Raw genomic sequence first — 19455 nt, 5'->3', positions numbered from 1 at the left:
GGCGGCTTGCTTGCGACCGAAACAAACAAGTAACGAACGGAAAGTTGGTGTGGCCAGAGATTGTAGAAAAAATAATATATATATAACAATTATTTATCAGATTTTATAGTCCGTTCTCATTTTAAATTGGCTGACGAATTTGACCGCCACCGTTGGGATCCCATGTTTATGTTTGTTGTACAATCCAGACTTTGACCCAGATGAACTATCGTGATGATACGGGAACGTCCGTCACTACTGAACCGGGAAGCTGCATGCGAAACTCGCAACTGTCGTGTGTATAAGAAGGGTGTACGGGCCTGTGGTGCCTCATCACCAGAAAACTAATTAAACCATGGATCTCACCAGCACCTCCTTCCTCTTCTCCTTTCTCGTCCTCCTCGTTTCGCTGCTGCTACTCAAGAAGAACAGGTCTGGTGGCGGAGCTCGTGCCACACTGCCTCCCGGTCCATCTAAGCTCCCTATCATAGGCAGCTTGCACCATCTCTTGGGTGGCCTGCCGCATCGTTCCCTCACTGCCTTATCTAAGAAATTTGGCCCCGTGATACTCCTGAAGCTCGGTGAGGTCCCCACCCTCGTTGTCTCATCTACCGAAGCGGCTGCTGAGATCATGAAAACCCACGACGTCAGCTTCGCCTCTCGGCCCACTAACCTGAATCTCCAGTCCGCCACATACGGTGACAGGGGCGTCGGCTTTACCTCGTATGGATTCCACTGGAGGGAGCTGCGCAAGATGAGCATCGTGGAGCTATTGAGTGCCAAGCGAGTCCAATCTTTTCGCTTTATCCGGGAAGAGGAGGTGCTTAATCTTGTGCGGTCGATAGTCCTGTTGTCCAACGCTGGTTCCACCGTGAACCTCAGTAAGAAATTGGTGCTGTTGGCTAATGACATAGGCTCCCGGTCCGTCATCGGCAGCAAGTGCAAGTACCAGAAAGAGTTCATACGGATAGTGATGCAAACGCTGGAAGCTGCCGGAGGCTTCAGTTTGGCGGACTTATTCCCGTCATGGCCGATAATTAAACTTCTCAGTGGCGCGACTTTCAAGATGCAGATGTTACACCGTGACATGGACGCGATCCTGAATAGCATCATTCAAGAGCGCAGAGAAAGGAAGTCCGCAGAGCAACCGGAGGAGGAGGAGGAGGAGGAGGCCTTGGTCGATGTCATGCTGAGAGTTCAAGCTGAAGGTAGCCTGTCATTCCCCTTAGCAGACGAGGACATGAAAGCCATGATGCTGGTATGCTTATTTTTGAAACCCTAATCTTTCCTTACAGTCGCAGTTTCGAGAATCTAATTTCTGGATTCCTTTTGCAATAAAGGATATGCTCGGTGGGGCCAGCGAGACCTCCGCAGGAATAATGGAGTGGGCCATGTCGGAGCTGATGAGGAATCCAAGAGTGATGCGGAAGTTGCAAGAGGAGGTGAGGGAGACTGTCGGAGAAAAGGGAAAGGTGACGGAGAAGGACATCAACGGAATGAACTACTTGAAACTGGTCATCAAGGAGACTCTGAGGCTGCACCCTCCTGTTCCTCTGCTGCTCCCCCGAGAGTGCCGGGAGACGTGCGAGGTTCTTGGTTACCAGATACCAGAGAAGACAAGAGTATTCGTGAACGTTTGGGCCTTGGGAAGGGATCCTCGATACTGGGACAGTCCCACTGAGTTTGAGCCAGAGAGATTCGAGAGGAGGAATTCCATGGTCGACTTCAAGGGAACCAACTTTGAGTTCTTACCTTTCGGGGCAGGCAGGAGGATATGCCCAGGGATGTCATTTGGTTTGAAGAGCATAGAGCTTTCCCTGGCTAGCCTTCTCTACAACTTTGATTGGGAGCTCCCATCGGGAAATGAAGGGATGCCCCAGGAGTTGGACATGAGCGAGACCTTCTCGATTACGTGCCGGAGGAAGTCGGACCTCTGCCTACGTGCCATCCCTCGTATTCCTTTCTCCATGACTTGACCTTTACCCAAAAATACATGCAACCGTAGTCGTTTCTTCATGTATGCACTTCTACCCAATAGTCTTTACTTGTATCGTCGTCATCGTTATCGTCCTCATCGGAGCAGCATTGTTACAGAAATTTGTTACACTTCATATAGACAGTGTTGATAAAGTGTAGGAGGCTCTTTCTTGTGACGTCCTCTTATGGGCTGTTTAGTATAATGAAATTACTGTTTTGATATTTGAAATAAATAAATATTATTGTCAAAGGATGAATGTTACGAAAAAGCATATCTTGAATACCGTAAAATTTAATCAAAATCCTGATTTGGCTTATTTTCTAGTCCACTGTATCTCTAGCCCAACTAAGAGATATTATGAATAATTAAATATTATTGCCAACTGTATTTCTAGTCAATTTTATAATTGAGGACATCAATTAAAATTTTTAAATTTTTGAAAGAGAAAAATATAATTTTTACCTAAGATATATAAAAGAAAATTTTAATTTATGAAAGGGTAGAATTGAAATGTAAACATAATGACATAGATTGAAATTATCTTATGAGGGGTAAAACCATCCTTTTTAATAAAACCCTAAATGTCCCTTTGTACGATCATTGCATAAGGCATGGTCGTTGCTTGCATGCGACCTCCAGCATTCAGTTGACGTTAATTTTGGCTAGCAAATATTGTCACAATAGTGCTGCTCGTGCCTCGTAGGTCGACCATTGGAGGCCACCGTCCTCAATGATACTGTTGTCAACAACAACCTATTAATAGTGGTCCATTGATCAAACATGATAAAATTTTATATCGCCCAAAAGCAGGCGATAAGATAGATTAGATAGAAAAGAAAATCGACAATATCAATGAATCATTCATGCATCGTAAATGAAAACTGATTAACATATTTTCATGAGCAAAAGGTGCTAACAAGTAGATCTAAGATATTTGATTTCACAACTATAGTTAGCAAGTATAAACGCCATCCTTGTACTATTATGTAAAAAACTTAAATAACAAAATCTGAAATTAAATAATAATATATTTAAATTTACGATATGTATATTTTGATGCTGCTAAAAAACATTTATCTAATCTATGAGCATACCATCATTAAATTCAAAAGCTCTAGTGATACCGTTTTGTAAAGAGAACCATACTCACTTTCTCCTCTCTTCCTATTTTTCACAAGAGCACTACGGGCGATCAATTTATGGACAAAATAAAGATGAAAGAAGATATATAATCTTTCATCACATGACTAAAAGGAGATGTGAGGATCGATAACCTTTCGATCATGTTACATATCCAACCGATGATCGTACAAATGCCATCCAAAATTTTCCCCGATGCTTAATTATATAGATCCTTATCAATATATAGCAATACATATATTATCATGAGTCTTTTAAATTATCCTCCTGTCACATCATGGACTCGCAAATAGATGTTCAATTACCTAACAATAATGATAACCACAACCCATAATTACTCTGATGCAAATATATACAATAGGCACATTCAATAGAAGTCTAGCCTAACTACATGTTCCGGACACATAAGATAGGTAAGGCAAGGAATTTTCTTTGACTTGTAACTAAGGCAAGGAAAATATGTTCCGGACATATAAGATAGGCAAAGTAGGAACATATCGATCCTCAAATTCATGTTCTTCTAGTTGGATCTAAAAACACCAATGGAGGCGATACCTACCACCAGCAAGAACTTTGGTGAAGTAATAAAATGGAGATCCTTGCGTGAAGCTATAGATGGATAGTAGATCAGCTTAAAGAGGTCGTGACGGATTTGAATCTTTATGTTTTGATGAGATGGATTGATAGCTTATATAATAATTCTTTGGAAGCATTGTGGTCGAGATCGTGAGAAGTCTCGCTCCTAATAACTCAAATTCAATTTATCACAACCACATGAAATATTAAGACTTATAACATCATGACATCCGAAAGCAAGTTATGTGAATAGATGTATAGGAGTTTGATTCAGTATAGGAATTTTGATTAGGGGCACGCATATGTGCCCAAGAGAGAGCCAATATATGTGGCCATAAGTGCAGTTTTTGTTTGGATGGAATTCGTATTGCGTCAACTATTATTGTGTTTCTCATCTCTATTTATGAATATATTATTAAGGATGATTTCCTTAAAAAAAAAATTCATATCTTGAGTATTTTTTAATCAGTACTCTTATTTTACTTAAAAAATAATTATATCACTAACATCGCGATCACTTTGATCATTAATTTAGTTATCCAATCGTGACTGATTCATTATGGAAAGTCCGAAGGTATAATCTATAAAATCAAATCATGGGGAAAACGAAATGTCGGTCAAATTCTACTGCTGCATAGAATGTGAATAAGCGACAATGAATAATTACTATATATATTGTTTTTCTAAGATCCATGCTATGCAAACTTTCGGTTTGCTAATTGTTTGTTTCAATCCCACCAACAGTGCCAATGACCGGAGATTTGATTGAGATGCCAAACGGTCAAATTCGACGTGCACATGTTCAAATCTCTCAGGAAATCGGTCTAATGTCCCACCAACACTGCCATGACCAGTTGATTTGATTGAGCTGCCATTGTATTATAATACGGTAACGTCATTCATCACCAATTAACCTAGAAATTATGTAAAAAAAAAAAACACTGTCATGTCTATCAAAAAAAGAAAAAAGAGTGGCCTCTTGCTCGTCGGTTCCATACAACCATGGATTTCACCAACACTTGGTTACGTTTTCTCCGCCCTCCTATTTCTCTTCCTTCTGCGACTGACACCCGATCCATCTAACCTCTTTTATCGAAGGTGGCTTGCACCATCTTCTTAATGTCTTTACTCATCATTGTGTCACTGTCAATTTCACATACATCCATCTTATGACATGCTCAAAGAAATAAGACAACAGGTGGCCTCTGAACATGGACGCATCTCTAAGTGTTAGAGACTACACCTTGGACTTTTATTTTGCATGCCGCACAAGCTTTGTCCCAAATGAACCTGTCCCAAAACATCGTGAAATGATACTAAACTAATGTTTTTATTATTATTTGGACTTCAGATTTAGAATATTGATGATTATGAATGAAAATTGCAAATCAAACCATATCATGATCATCTTTCAAAGTTAGATTTTCCTTGGCCAATGAAACAATTGCGTTCCGAAACATGGTCAAAAATATACTGAATGAAACTAATACCCTCGGAGTAGGACACGTCCATGGCGGCTTGCTTGCGACCGAAACAAACAAGTAACGAACGGAAAGTTGGTGTGGCCAGAGATTGTAGAAAAAATAATATATATATAACAATTATTTATCAGATTTTATAGTCCGTTCTCATTTTAAATTGGCTGACGAATTTGACCGCCACCGTTGGGATCCCATGTTTATGTTTGTTGTACAATCCAGACTTTGACCCAGATGAACTATCGTGATGATACGGGAACGTCCGTCACTACTGAACCGGGAAGCTGCATGCGAAACTCGCAACTGTCGTGTGTATAAGAAGGGTGTACGGGCCTGTGGTGCCTCATCACCAGAAAACTAATTAAACCATGGATCTCACCAGCACCTCCTTCCTCTTCTCCTTTCTCGTCCTCCTCGTTTCGCTGCTGCTACTCAAGAAGAACAGGTCTGGTGGCGGAGCTCGTGCCACACTGCCTCCCGGTCCATCTAAGCTCCCTATCATAGGCAGCTTGCACCATCTCTTGGGTGGCCTGCCGCATCGTTCCCTCACTGCCTTATCTAAGAAATTTGGCCCCGTGATACTCCTGAAGCTCGGTGAGGTCCCCACCCTCGTTGTCTCATCTACCGAAGCGGCTGCTGAGATCATGAAAACCCACGACGTCAGCTTCGCCTCTCGGCCCACTAACCTGAATCTCCAGTCCGCCACATACGGTGACAGGGGCGTCGGCTTTACCTCGTATGGATTCCACTGGAGGGAGCTGCGCAAGATGAGCATCGTGGAGCTATTGAGTGCCAAGCGAGTCCAATCTTTTCGCTTTATCCGGGAAGAGGAGGTGCTTAATCTTGTGCGGTCGATAGTCCTGTTGTCCAACGCTGGTTCCACCGTGAACCTCAGTAAGAAATTGGTGCTGTTGGCTAATGACATAGGCTCCCGGTCCGTCATCGGCAGCAAGTGCAAGTACCAGAAAGAGTTCATACGGATAGTGATGCAAACGCTGGAAGCTGCCGGAGGCTTCAGTTTGGCGGACTTATTCCCGTCATGGCCGATAATTAAACTTCTCAGTGGCGCGACTTTCAAGATGCAGATGTTACACCGTGACATGGACGCGATCCTGAATAGCATCATTCAAGAGCGCAGAGAAAGGAAGTCCGCAGAGCAACCGGAGGAGGAGGAGGAGGAGGAGGCCTTGGTCGATGTCATGCTGAGAGTTCAAGCTGAAGGTAGCCTGTCATTCCCCTTAGCAGACGAGGACATGAAAGCCATGATGCTGGTATGCTTATTTTTGAAACCCTAATCTTTCCTTACAGTCGCAGTTTCGAGAATCTAATTTCTGGATTCCTTTTGCAATAAAGGATATGCTCGGTGGGGCCAGCGAGACCTCCGCAGGAATAATGGAGTGGGCCATGTCGGAGCTGATGAGGAATCCAAGAGTGATGCGGAAGTTGCAAGAGGAGGTGAGGGAGACTGTCGGAGAAAAGGGAAAGGTGACGGAGAAGGACATCAACGGAATGAACTACTTGAAACTGGTCATCAAGGAGACTCTGAGGCTGCACCCTCCTGTTCCTCTGCTGCTCCCCCGAGAGTGCCGGGAGACGTGCGAGGTTCTTGGTTACCAGATACCAGAGAAGACAAGAGTATTCGTGAACGTTTGGGCCTTGGGAAGGGATCCTCGATACTGGGACAGTCCCACTGAGTTTGAGCCAGAGAGATTCGAGAGGAGGAATTCCATGGTCGACTTCAAGGGAACCAACTTTGAGTTCTTACCTTTCGGGGCAGGCAGGAGGATATGCCCAGGGATGTCATTTGGTTTGAAGAGCATAGAGCTTTCCCTGGCTAGCCTTCTCTACAACTTTGATTGGGAGCTCCCATCGGGAAATGAAGGGATGCCCCAGGAGTTGGACATGAGCGAGACCTTCTCGATTACGTGCCGGAGGAAGTCGGACCTCTGCCTACGTGCCATCCCTCGTATTCCTTTCTCCATGACTTGACCTTTACCCAAAAATACATGCAACCGTAGTCGTTTCTTCATGTATGCACTTCTACCCAATAGTCTTTACTTGTATCGTCGTCATCGTTATCGTCCTCATCGGAGCAGCATTGTTACAGAAATTTGTTACACTTCATATAGACAGTGTTGATAAAGTGTAGGAGGCTCTTTCTTGTGACGTCCTCTTATGGGCTGTTTAGTATAATGAAATTACTGTTTTGATATTTGAAATAAATAAATATTATTGTCAAAGGATGAATGTTACGAAAAAGCATATCTTGAATACCGTAAAATTTAATCAAAATCCTGATTTGGCTTATTTTCTAGTCCACTGTATCTCTAGCCCAACTAAGAGATATTATGAATAATTAAATATTATTGCCAACTGTATTTCTAGTCAATTTTATAATTGAGGACATCAATTAAAATTTTTAAATTTTTGAAAGAGAAAAATATAATTTTTACCTAAGATATATAAAAGAAAATTTTAATTTATGAAAGGGTAGAATTGAAATGTAAACATAATGACATAGATTGAAATTATCTTATGAGGGGTAAAACCATCCTTTTTAATAAAACCCTAAATGTCCCTTTGTACGATCATTGCATAAGGCATGGTCGTTGCTTGCATGCGACCTCCAGCATTCAGTTGACGTTAATTTTGGCTAGCAAATATTGTCACAATAGTGCTGCTCGTGCCTCGTAGGTCGACCATTGGAGGCCACCGTCCTCAATGATACTGTTGTCAACAACAACCTATTAATAGTGGTCCATTGATCAAACATGATAAAATTTTATATCGCCCAAAAGCAGGCGATAAGATAGATTAGATAGAAAAGAAAATCGACAATATCAATGAATCATTCATGCATCGTAAATGAAAACTGATTAACATATTTTCATGAGCAAAAGGTGCTAACAAGTAGATCTAAGATATTTGATTTCACAACTATAGTTAGCAAGTATAAACGCCATCCTTGTACTATTATGTAAAAAACTTAAATAACAAAATCTGAAATTAAATAATAATATATTTAAATTTACGATATGTATATTTTGATGCTGCTAAAAAACATTTATCTAATCTATGAGCATACCATCATTAAATTCAAAAGCTCTAGTGATACCGTTTTGTAAAGAGAACCATACTCACTTTCTCCTCTCTTCCTATTTTTCACAAGAGCACTACGGGCGATCAATTTATGGACAAAATAAAGATGAAAGAAGATATATAATCTTTCATCACATGACTAAAAGGAGATGTGAGGATCGATAACCTTTCGATCATGTTACATATCCAACCGATGATCGTACAAATGCCATCCAAAATTTTCCCCGATGCTTAATTATATAGATCCTTATCAATATATAGCAATACATATATTATCATGAGTCTTTTAAATTATCCTCCTGTCACATCATGGACTCGCAAATAGATGTTCAATTACCTAACAATAATGATAACCACAACCCATAATTACTCTGATGCAAATATATACAATAGGCACATTCAATAGAAGTCTAGCCTAACTACATGTTCCGGACACATAAGATAGGTAAGGCAAGGAATTTTCTTTGACTTGTAACTAAGGCAAGGAAAATATGTTCCGGACATATAAGATAGGCAAAGTAGGAACATATCGATCCTCAAATTCATGTTCTTCTAGTTGGATCTAAAAACACCAATGGAGGCGATACCTACCACCAGCAAGAACTTTGGTGAAGTAATAAAATGGAGATCCTTGCGTGAAGCTATAGATGGATAGTAGATCAGCTTAAAGAGGTCGTGACGGATTTGAATCTTTATGTTTTGATGAGATGGATTGATAGCTTATATAATAATTCTTTGGAAGCATTGTGGTCGAGATCGTGAGAAGTCTCGCTCCTAATAACTCAAATTCAATTTATCACAACCACATGAAATATTAAGACTTATAACATCATGACATCCGAAAGCAAGTTATGTGAATAGATGTATAGGAGTTTGATTCAGTATAGGAATTTTGATTAGGGGCACGCATATGTGCCCAAGAGAGAGCCAATATATGTGGCCATAAGTGCAGTTTTTGTTTGGATGGAATTCGTATTGCGTCAACTATTATTGTGTTTCTCATCTCTATTTATGAATATATTATTAAGGATGATTTCCTTAAAAAAAAAATTCATATCTTGAGTATTTTTTAATCAGTACTCTTATTTTACTTAAAAAATAATTATATCACTAACATCGCGATCACTTTGATCATTAATTTAGTTATCCAATCGTGACTGATTCATTATGGAAAGTCCGAAGGTATAATCTATAAAATCAAATCATGGGGAAAACGAAATGTCGGTCAAATTCTACTGCTGCATAGAATGTGAATAAGCGACAATGAATAATTACTATATATATTGTTTTTCTAAGATCCATGCTATGCAAACTTTCGGTTTGCTAATTGTTTGTTTCAATCCCACCAACAGTGCCAATGACCGGAGATTTGATTGAGATGCCAAACGGTCAAATTCGACGTGCACATGTTCAAATCTCTCAGGAAATCGGTCTAATGTCCCACCAACACTGCCATGACCAGTTGATTTGATTGAGCTGCCATTGTATTATAATACGGTAACGTCATTCATCACCAATTAACCTAGAAATTATGTAAAAAAAAAAAACACTGTCATGTCTATCAAAAAAAGAAAAAAGAGTGGCCTCTTGCTCGTCGGTTCCATACAACCATGGATTTCACCAACACTTGGTTACGTTTTCTCCGCCCTCCTATTTCTCTTCCTTCTGCGACTGACACCCGATCCATCTAACCTCTTTTATCGAAGGTGGCTTGCACCATCTTCTTAATGTCTTTACTCATCATTGTGTCACTGTCAATTTCACATACATCCATCTTATGACATGCTCAAAGAAATAAGACAACAGGTGGCCTCTGAACATGGACGCATCTCTAAGTGTTAGAGACTACACCTTGGACTTTTATTTTGCATGCCGCACAAGCTTTGTCCCAAATGAACCTGTCCCAAAACATCGTGAAATGATACTAAACTAATGTTTTTATTATTATTTGGACTTCAGATTTAGAATATTGATGATTATGAATGAAAATTGCAAATCAAACCATATCATGATCATCTTTCAAAGTTAGATTTTCCTTGGCCAATGAAACAATTGCGTTCCGAAACATGGTCAAAAATATACTGAATGAAACTAATACCCTCGGAGTAGGACACGTCCATGGCGGCTTGCTTGCGACCGAAACAAACAAGTAACGAACGGAAAGTTGGTGTGGCCAGAGATTGTAGAAAAAATAATATATATATAACAATTATTTATCAGATTTTATAGTCCGTTCTCATTTTAAATTGGCTGACGAATTTGACCGCCACCGTTGGGATCCCATGTTTATGTTTGTTGTACAATCCAGACTTTGACCCAGATGAACTATCGTGATGATACGGGAACGTCCGTCACTACTGAACCGGGAAGCTGCATGCGAAACTCGCAACTGTCGTGTGTATAAGAAGGGTGTACGGGCCTGTGGTGCCTCATCACCAGAAAACTAATTAAACCATGGATCTCACCAGCACCTCCTTCCTCTTCTCCTTTCTCGTCCTCCTCGTTTCGCTGCTGCTACTCAAGAAGAACAGGTCTGGTGGCGGAGCTCGTGCCACACTGCCTCCCGGTCCATCTAAGCTCCCTATCATAGGCAGCTTGCACCATCTCTTGGGTGGCCTGCCGCATCGTTCCCTCACTGCCTTATCTAAGAAATTTGGCCCCGTGATACTCCTGAAGCTCGGTGAGGTCCCCACCCTCGTTGTCTCATCTACCGAAGCGGCTGCTGAGATCATGAAAACCCACGACGTCAGCTTCGCCTCTCGGCCCACTAACCTGAATCTCCAGTCCGCCACATACGGTGACAGGGGCGTCGGCTTTACCTCGTATGGATTCCACTGGAGGGAGCTGCGCAAGATGAGCATCGTGGAGCTATTGAGTGCCAAGCGAGTCCAATCTTTTCGCTTTATCCGGGAAGAGGAGGTGCTTAATCTTGTGCGGTCGATAGTCCTGTTGTCCAACGCTGGTTCCACCGTGAACCTCAGTAAGAAATTGGTGCTGTTGGCTAATGACATAGGCTCCCGGTCCGTCATCGGCAGCAAGTGCAAGTACCAGAAAGAGTTCATACGGATAGTGATGCAAACGCTGGAAGCTGCCGGAGGCTTCAGTTTGGCGGACTTATTCCCGTCATGGCCGATAATTAAACTTCTCAGTGGCGCGACTTTCAAGATGCAGATGTTACACCGTGACATGGACGCGATCCTGAATAGCATCATTCAAGAGCGCAGAGAAAGGAAGTCCGCAGAGCAACCGGAGGAGGAGGAGGAGGAGGAGGCCTTGGTCGATGTCATGCTGAGAGTTCAAGCTGAAGGTAGCCTGTCATTCCCCTTAGCAGACGAGGACATGAAAGCCATGATGCTGGTATGCTTATTTTTGAAACCCTAATCTTTCCTTACAGTCGCAGTTTCGAGAATCTAATTTCTGGATTCCTTTTGCAATAAAGGATATGCTCGGTGGGGCCAGCGAGACCTCCGCAGGAATAATGGAGTGGGCCATGTCGGAGCTGATGAGGAATCCAAGAGTGATGCGGAAGTTGCAAGAGGAGGTGAGGGAGACTGTCGGAGAAAAGGGAAAGGTGACGGAGAAGGACATCAACGGAATGAACTACTTGAAACTGGTCATCAAGGAGACTCTGAGGCTGCACCCTCCTGTTCCTCTGCTGCTCCCCCGAGAGTGCCGGGAGACGTGCGAGGTTCTTGGTTACCAGATACCAGAGAAGACAAGAGTATTCGTGAACGTTTGGGCCTTGGGAAGGGATCCTCGATACTGGGACAGTCCCACTGAGTTTGAGCCAGAGAGATTCGAGAGGAGGAATTCCATGGTCGACTTCAAGGGAACCAACTTTGAGTTCTTACCTTTCGGGGCAGGCAGGAGGATATGCCCAGGGATGTCATTTGGTTTGAAGAGCATAGAGCTTTCCCTGGCTAGCCTTCTCTACAACTTTGATTGGGAGCTCCCATCGGGAAATGAAGGGATGCCCCAGGAGTTGGACATGAGCGAGACCTTCTCGATTACGTGCCGGAGGAAGTCGGACCTCTGCCTACGTGCCATCCCTCGTATTCCTTTCTCCATGACTTGACCTTTACCCAAAAATACATGCAACCGTAGTCGTTTCTTCATGTATGCACTTCTACCCAATAGTCTTTACTTGTATCGTCGTCATCGTTATCGTCCTCATCGGAGCAGCATTGTTACAGAAATTTGTTACACTTCATATAGACAGTGTTGATAAAGTGTAGGAGGCTCTTTCTTGTGACGTCCTCTTATGGGCTGTTTAGTATAATGAAATTACTGTTTTGATATTTGAAATAAATAAATATTATTGTCAAAGGATGAATGTTACGAAAAAGCATATCTTGAATACCGTAAAATTTAATCAAAATCCTGATTTGGCTTATTTTCTAGTCCACTGTATCTCTAGCCCAACTAAGAGATATTATGAATAATTAAATATTATTGCCAACTGTATTTCTAGTCAATTTTATAATTGAGGACATCAATTAAAATTTTTAAATTTTTGAAAGAGAAAAATATAATTTTTACCTAAGATATATAAAAGAAAATTTTAATTTATGAAAGGGTAGAATTGAAATGTAAACATAATGACATAGATTGAAATTATCTTATGAGGGGTAAAACCATCCTTTTTAATAAAACCCTAAATGTCCCTTTGTACGATCATTGCATAAGGCATGGTCGTTGCTTGCATGCGACCTCCAGCATTCAGTTGACGTTAATTTTGGCTAGCAAATATTGTCACAATAGTGCTGCTCGTGCCTCGTAGGTCGACCATTGGAGGCCACCGTCCTCAATGATACTGTTGTCAACAACAACCTATTAATAGTGGTCCATTGATCAAACATGATAAAATTTTATATCGCCCAAAAGCAGGCGATAAGATAGATTAGATAGAAAAGAAAATCGACAATATCAATGAATCATTCATGCATCGTAAATGAAAACTGATTAACATATTTTCATGAGCAAAAGGTGCTAACAAGTAGATCTAAGATATTTGATTTCACAACTATAGTTAGCAAGTATAAACGCCATCCTTGTACTATTATGTAAAAAACTTAAATAACAAAATCTGAAATTAAATAATAATATATTTAAATTTACGATATGTATATTTTGATGCTGCTAAAAAACATTTATCTAATCTATGAGCATACCATCATTAAATTCAAAAGCTCTAGTGATACCGTTTTGTAAAGAGAACCATACTCACTTTCTCCTCTCTTCCTATTTTTCACAAGAGCACTACGGGCGATCAATTTATGGACAAAATAAAGATGAAAGAAGATATATAATCTTTCATCACATGACTAAAAGGAGATGTGAGGATCGATAACCTTTCGATCATGTTACATATCCAACCGATGATCGTACAAATGCCATCCAAAATTTTCCCCGATGCTTAATTATATAGATCCTTATCAATATATAGCAATACATATATTATCATGAGTCTTTTAAATTATCCTCCTGTCACATCATGGACTCGCAAATAGATGTTCAATTACCTAACAATAATGATAACCACAACCCATAATTACTCTGATGCAAATATATACAATAGGCACATTCAATAGAAGTCTAGCCTAACTACATGTTCCGGACACATAAGATAGGTAAGGCAAGGAATTTTCTTTGACTTGTAACTAAGGCAAGGAAAATATGTTCCGGACATATAAGATAGGCAAAGTAGGAACATATCGATCCTCAAATTCATGTTCTTCTAGTTGGATCTAAAAACACCAATGGAGGCGATACCTACCACCAGCAAGAACTTTGGTGAAGTAATAAAATGGAGATCCTTGCGTGAAGCTATAGATGGATAGTAGATCAGCTTAAAGAGGTCGTGACGGATTTGAATCTTTATGTTTTGATGAGATGGATTGATAGCTTATATAATAATTCTTTGGAAGCATTGTGGTCGAGATCGTGAGAAGTCTCGCTCCTAATAACTCAAATTCAATTTATCACAACCACATGAAATATTAAGACTTATAACATCATGACATCCGAAAGCAAGTTATGTGAATAGATGTATAGGAGTTTGATTCAGTATAGGAATTTTGATTAGGGGCACGCATATGTGCCCAAGAGAGAGCCAATATATGTGGCCATAAGTGCAGTTTTTGTTTGGATGGAATTCGTATTGCGTCAACTATTATTGTGTTTCTCATCTCTATTTATGAATATATTATTAAGGATGATTTCCTTAAAAAAAAAATTCATATCTTGAGTATTTTTTAATCAGTACTCTTATTTTACTTAAAAAATAATTATATCACTAACATCGCGATCACTTTGATCATTAATTTAGTTATCCAATCGTGACTGATTCATTATGGAAAGTCCGAAGGTATAATCTATAAAATCAAATCATGGGGAAAACGAAATGTCGGTCAAATTCTACTGCTGCATAGAATGTGAATAAGCGACAATGAATAATTACTATATATATTGTTTTTCTAAGATCCATGCTATGCAAACTTTCGGTTTGCTAATTGTTTGTTTCAATCCCACCAACAGTGCCAATGACCGGAGATTTGATTGAGATGCCAAACGGTCAAATTCGACGTGCACATGTTCAAATCTCTCAGGAAATCGGTCTAATGTCCCACCAACACTGCCATGACCAGTTGATTTGATTGAGCTGCCATTGTATTATAATACGGTAACGTCATTCATCACCAATTAACCTAGAAATTATGTAAAAAAAAAAAACACTGTCATGTCTATCAAAAAAAGAAAAAAGAGTGGCCTCTTGCTCGTCGGTTCCATACAACCATGGATTTCACCAACACTTGGTTACGTTTTCTCCGCCCTCCTATTTCTCTTCCTTCTGCGACTGACACCCGATCCATCTAACCTCTTTTATCGAAGGTGGCTTGCACCATCTTCTTAATGTCTTTACTCATCATTGTGTCACTGTCAATTTCACATACATCCATCTTATGACATGCTCAAAGAAATAAGACAACAGGTGGCCTCTGAACATGGACGCATCTCTAAGTGTTAGAGACTACACCTTGGACTTTTATTTTGCATGCCGCACAAGCTTTGTCCCAAATGAACCTGTCCCAAAACATCGTGAAATGATACTAAACTAATGTTTTTATTATTATTTGGACTTCAGATTTAGAATATTGATGATTATGAATGAAAATTACAAATCAAACCATATCATGATCATCTTTCAAAGTTAGATTTTCCTTGGCCAATGAAACAATTGCGTTCCGAAACATGGTCAAAAATATACTGAATGAAACTAATACCCTCGGAGTAGGACACGTCCATGGCGGCTTGCTTGCGACCGAAACAAACAAGTAACGAACGGAAAGTTGGTGTGGCCAGAGATTGTAGAAAAAATAATATATATATAACAATTATTTATCAGATTTTATAGTCCGTTCTCATTTTAAATTGGCTGACGAATTTGACCGCCACCGTTGGGATCCCATGTTTATGTTTGTTGTACAATCCAGACTTTGACCCAGATGAACTATCGTGATGATACGGGAACGTCCGTCACTACTGAACCGGGAAGCTGCATGCGAAACTCGCAACTGTCGTGTGTATAAGAAGGGTGTACGGGCCTGTGGTGCCTCATCACCAGAAAACTAATTAAACCATGGATCTCACCAGCACCTCCTTCCTCTTCTCCTTTCTCGTCCTCCTCGTTTCGCTGCTGCTACTCAAGAAGAACAGGTCTGGTGGCTGAGCTCGTGCCACACTGCCTCCCGGTCCATCTAAGCTCCCTATCATAGGCAGCTTGCACCATCTCTTGGGTGGCCTGCCGCATCGTTCCCTCACTGCCTTATCTAAGAAATTTGGCCCCGTGATACTCCTGAAGCTCGGTGAGGTCCCCACCCTCGTTGTCTCATCTACCGAAGCGGCTGCTGAGATCATGAAAACCCACGACGTCAGCTTCGCCTCTCGGCCCACTAACCTGAATCTCCAGTCCGCCACATACGGTGACAGGGGCGTCGGCTTTACCTCGTATGGATTCCACTGGAGGGAGCTGCGCAAGATGAGCATCGTGGAGCTATTGAGTGCCAAGCGAGTCCAATCTTTTCGCTTTATCCGGGAAGAGGAGGTGCTTAATCTTGTGCGGTCGATAGTCCTGTTGTCCAACGCTGGTTCCACCGTGAACCTCAGTAAGAAATTGGTGCTGTTGGCTAATGACATAGGCTCCCGGTCCGTCATCGGCAGCAAGTGCAAGTACCAGAAAGAGTTCATACGGATAGTGATGCAAACGCTGGAAGCTGCCGGAGGCTTCAGTTTGGCGGACTTATTCCCGTCATGGCCGATAATTAAACTTCTCAGTGGCGCGACTTTCAAGATGCAGATGTTACACCGTGACATGGACGCGATCCTGAATAGCATCATTCAAGAGCGCAGAGAAAGGAAGTCCGCAGAGCAACCGGAGGAGGAGGAGGAGGAGGAGGCCTTGGTCGATGTCATGCTGAGAGTTCAAGCTGAAGGTAGCCTGTCATTCCCCTTAGCAGACGAGGACATGAAAGCCATGATGCTGGTATGCTTATTTTTGAAACCCTAATCTTTCCTTACAGTCGCAGTTTCGAGAATCTAATTTCTGGATTCCTTTTGCAATAAAGGATATGCTCGGTGGGGCCAGCGAGACCTCCGCAGGAATAATGGAGTGGGCCATGTCGGAGCTGATGAGGAATCCAAGAGTGATGCGGAAGTTGCAAGAGGAGGTGAGGGAGACTGTCGGAGAAAAGGGAAAGGTGACGGAGAAGGACATCAACGGAATGAACTACTTGAAACTGGTCATCAAGGAGACTCTGAGGCTGCACCCTCCTGTTCCTCTGCTGCTCCCCCGAGAGTGCCGGGAGACGTGCGAGGTTCTTGGTTACCAGATACCAGAGAAGACAAGAGTATTCGTGAACGTTTGGGCCTTGGGAAGGGATCCTCGATACTGGGACAGTCCCACTGAGTTTGAGCCAGAGAGATTCGAGAGGAGGAATTCCATGGTCGACTTCAAGGGAACCAACTTTGAGTTCTTACCTTTCGGGGCAGGCAGGAGGATATGCCCAGGGATGTCATTTGGTTTGAAGAGCATAGAGCTTTCCCTGGCTAGCCTTCTCTACAACTTTGATTGGGAGCTCCCATCGGGAAATGAAGGGATGCCCCAGGAGTTGGACATGAGCGAGACCTTCTCGATTACGTGCCGGAGGAAGTCGGACCTCTGCCTACGTGCCATCCCTCGTATTCCTTTCTCCATGACTTGACCTTTACCCAAAAATACATGCAACCGTAGTCGTTTCTTCATGTATGCACTTCTACCCAATAGTCTTTACTTGTATCGTCGTCATCGTTATCGTCCTCATCGGAGCAGCATTGTTACAGAAATTTGTTACACTTCATATAGACAGTGTTGATAAAGTGTAGGAGGCTCTTTCTTGTGACGTCCTCTTATGGGCTGTTTAGTATAATGAAATGACCGTTTTGATATTTGAAATAATTAAATATTATTGCCAAAGGATGAATGTTACGAAAAAGCATATCTCGAATACCGTAAAATTTAATCAAAATCCTGATTTGACTTATTTTCTAGTCAACCGTATCTCTAGCCCAACTAAGAGATATTATGAATAATTAAATATTATTGCCAACTGTATTTCTAGTCAATTTTATAATTGAGGACATCAATTAAAAATTTTTAATTTTTGAAAGAGAAAACTATAATTTTTACCTAAGATATATAAAAGAAAATTTTAATTTATGAAAGGGTAGAATTGAAATGTAAACATAATGACATAGATTGGAATTATCTTATGAGGGGTAAAACCTTCCTTTTTAATAAAACCCTAAATGTCCCTTTGTACGATCATTGCATAAGGCATGGTCGTTGCTTGCATGCGACCTCCAGCATTCAGTTGACGTTAATTTTGGCTAGCAAATATTGTCACAATAGTGCTGCTCGTGCCTCGTAGGTCGACCATTGGAGGCCACCGTCCTCAATGATACTGTTGTCAACAGCAACCTATCAATAGTGGTCCATTGATCAAACATGATAAATTTTATATCGCCCCAAAGCAGGCGATAAGATAGATTAGATAGAAAAGAAAATCGACAATATCAATGAATCATTCATGCATCGTAAATGAAAACAACATATTTTCATGAGCAAAAGGTGCTAACAAGTAGATCTAAGATATTTGATTTCACAACTATAGTTAGCAAGTATAAAAACAATCCTTGTACTATTATGTAAAAAACTTAAATAACAAAATCTGAAATTAAATAATAATATATTTAAATTTACGATATGTATATTTTGATGCTGCTAAAAAATATTTATCTAATCTTTGAGCGTACCATCATTAAATTCAAAAGCTCTAGTGATACCGTTTTGTAAAGAGAACCATACTCACTTTCTCCTCTCTTCCTATTTTTCACAAGAGCACTATGGGCGATCAATTTATGGACAAAATAAAGATGAAAGAAGATATATAATCTTTCATCACATGACTAAAAGGAGATGTGAGGATCGATAACCTTTCGATCATGTTACATATCCAACCGATGATTGTACAAATGCTTAATTATATAGATCCTTATCAATATATAGCAATACATATATTATCATGAGTCTTTTAAATTATCCTCCTGTCACATCATGGACTCGCAAATAGATGTTCTATTATGCTAGAGCATGGTCCGTCATTGTATTTATCAAAAATCAAGAAGAAATTCTATCTTCAACTAAAACTTTATCAGAAATAAAAGAATGGATCGTTGTGCCCGAAATCATTCAAAATAAAATGATTACCTAACAATAATGATAACCACAACCCATAATTTCTCTGAAGCAAATATATACAATAGGCACATTCAATAAAAGTCTAGCCTAACTACATGTTCCGGACACATAAGATAGGTAAGGCAAGGAATTTTCTTTGACTTGTAACTAAGGCAAGGAAAATATGTTCCGGACATATAAGATAGGCAAAGTAGGAACATATCGATCCTCAAATTCATGTTCTTCTAGTTGGATCTAAAAACACCAATGGAGGCGATACCTACCACCAGCAAGAACTTTGGTGAAGTAATAAAATGGAGATCCTTGCGTGAAGCTATAGATGGATAGTAGATCAGCTTAAAGAGGTCGTGACGGATTTGAATCTTTATGTTTTGATGAGATGGATTGATAGTTTATATAATAATTCTTTG

At 40.7% G+C, this 19455-nt stretch overlaps 5 protein-coding genes across 5 annotated transcripts; all 5 read left to right on the top strand.

Moving 5' to 3' along the window:
• Positions 1-322: 322 nt before the first annotated feature.
• LOC135640836 (desmethyl-deoxy-podophyllotoxin synthase-like) lies at positions 323-1276 on the top strand. Its single transcript, XM_065155608.1, has one exon. The coding sequence runs from the start codon at positions 335-337 to the stop codon at positions 1259-1261; it is 927 nt and encodes a 308-aa protein (XP_065011680.1). The 5' UTR covers positions 323-334; the 3' UTR covers positions 1262-1276.
• A 14-nt stretch (positions 1277-1290) lies between these two features.
• On the top strand, positions 1291-2188 carry LOC135640837 (cytochrome P450 71D10-like). Its single transcript, XM_065155609.1, has one exon. It carries the CDS (start codon positions 1323-1325, stop codon positions 1953-1955), a length of 633 nt encoding a protein of 210 aa, XP_065011681.1. The 5' UTR covers positions 1291-1322; the 3' UTR covers positions 1956-2188.
• Positions 2189-5507: 3319 nt separating this feature from the next.
• Positions 5508-7376, top strand: LOC135640835 (desmethyl-deoxy-podophyllotoxin synthase-like). The gene is made up of 2 exons (XM_065155606.1): positions 5508-6422; positions 6505-7376. The coding sequence occupies exons 1-2, from the start codon at positions 5520-5522 to the stop codon at positions 7138-7140; spliced, it is 1539 nt and encodes a 512-aa protein (XP_065011678.1). The 5' UTR covers positions 5508-5519; the 3' UTR covers positions 7141-7376.
• A 3316-nt stretch (positions 7377-10692) lies between these two features.
• LOC135640834 (desmethyl-deoxy-podophyllotoxin synthase-like) lies at positions 10693-12561 on the top strand. Its single transcript, XM_065155605.1, has 2 exons — positions 10693-11607; positions 11690-12561. The coding sequence occupies exons 1-2, from the start codon at positions 10705-10707 to the stop codon at positions 12323-12325; spliced, it is 1539 nt and encodes a 512-aa protein (XP_065011677.1). The 5' UTR covers positions 10693-10704; the 3' UTR covers positions 12326-12561.
• Positions 12562-15979: 3418 nt separating this feature from the next.
• Positions 15980-17748, top strand: LOC135641458 (desmethyl-deoxy-podophyllotoxin synthase-like; the record flags this gene model as incomplete). The annotated part of the gene is made up of 2 exons (XM_065156822.1): positions 15980-16792; positions 16830-17748. Coding segments are annotated over 2 exons (1494 nt in total), but the record flags the coding sequence as incomplete, so codon positions are not given.
• Positions 17749-19455: the final 1707 nt, after the last annotated feature.

This window comes from Musa acuminata, chromosome BXJ3-6 (assembly GCF_036884655.1).
Source record: "Musa acuminata AAA Group cultivar baxijiao chromosome BXJ3-6, Cavendish_Baxijiao_AAA, whole genome shotgun sequence".
NCBI lineage: Eukaryota > Viridiplantae > Streptophyta > Magnoliopsida > Zingiberales > Musaceae > Musa > Musa acuminata.
Note: the sequence above shows the minus strand (reverse complement) of the source record. Positions and strands in the feature narration are given on the sequence as shown.

Excerpts from the sequence above, each read along its gene's own strand:
- LOC135640837 (XM_065155609.1), top strand. The coding sequence starts at position 1,323 with ATGCTCGGTGGGGCCAGCGAGACCTCCGCAGGAATAATGGAGTGGGCC.
- LOC135640835 (XM_065155606.1), top strand. The coding sequence starts at position 5,520 with ATGGATCTCACCAGCACCTCCTTCCTCTTCTCCTTTCTCGTCCTCCTC. Across the intron at positions 6,423-6,504 it reads ACATGAAAGCCATGATGCTG|GATATGCTCGGTGGGGCCAG; the intron begins GTATGCTTATTT and ends TTTGCAATAAAG.
- LOC135640834 (XM_065155605.1), top strand. The coding sequence starts at position 10,705 with ATGGATCTCACCAGCACCTCCTTCCTCTTCTCCTTTCTCGTCCTCCTC. Across the intron at positions 11,608-11,689 it reads ACATGAAAGCCATGATGCTG|GATATGCTCGGTGGGGCCAG; the intron begins GTATGCTTATTT and ends TTTGCAATAAAG.
- LOC135640836 (XM_065155608.1), top strand. The coding sequence starts at position 335 with ATGGATCTCACCAGCACCTCCTTCCTCTTCTCCTTTCTCGTCCTCCTC.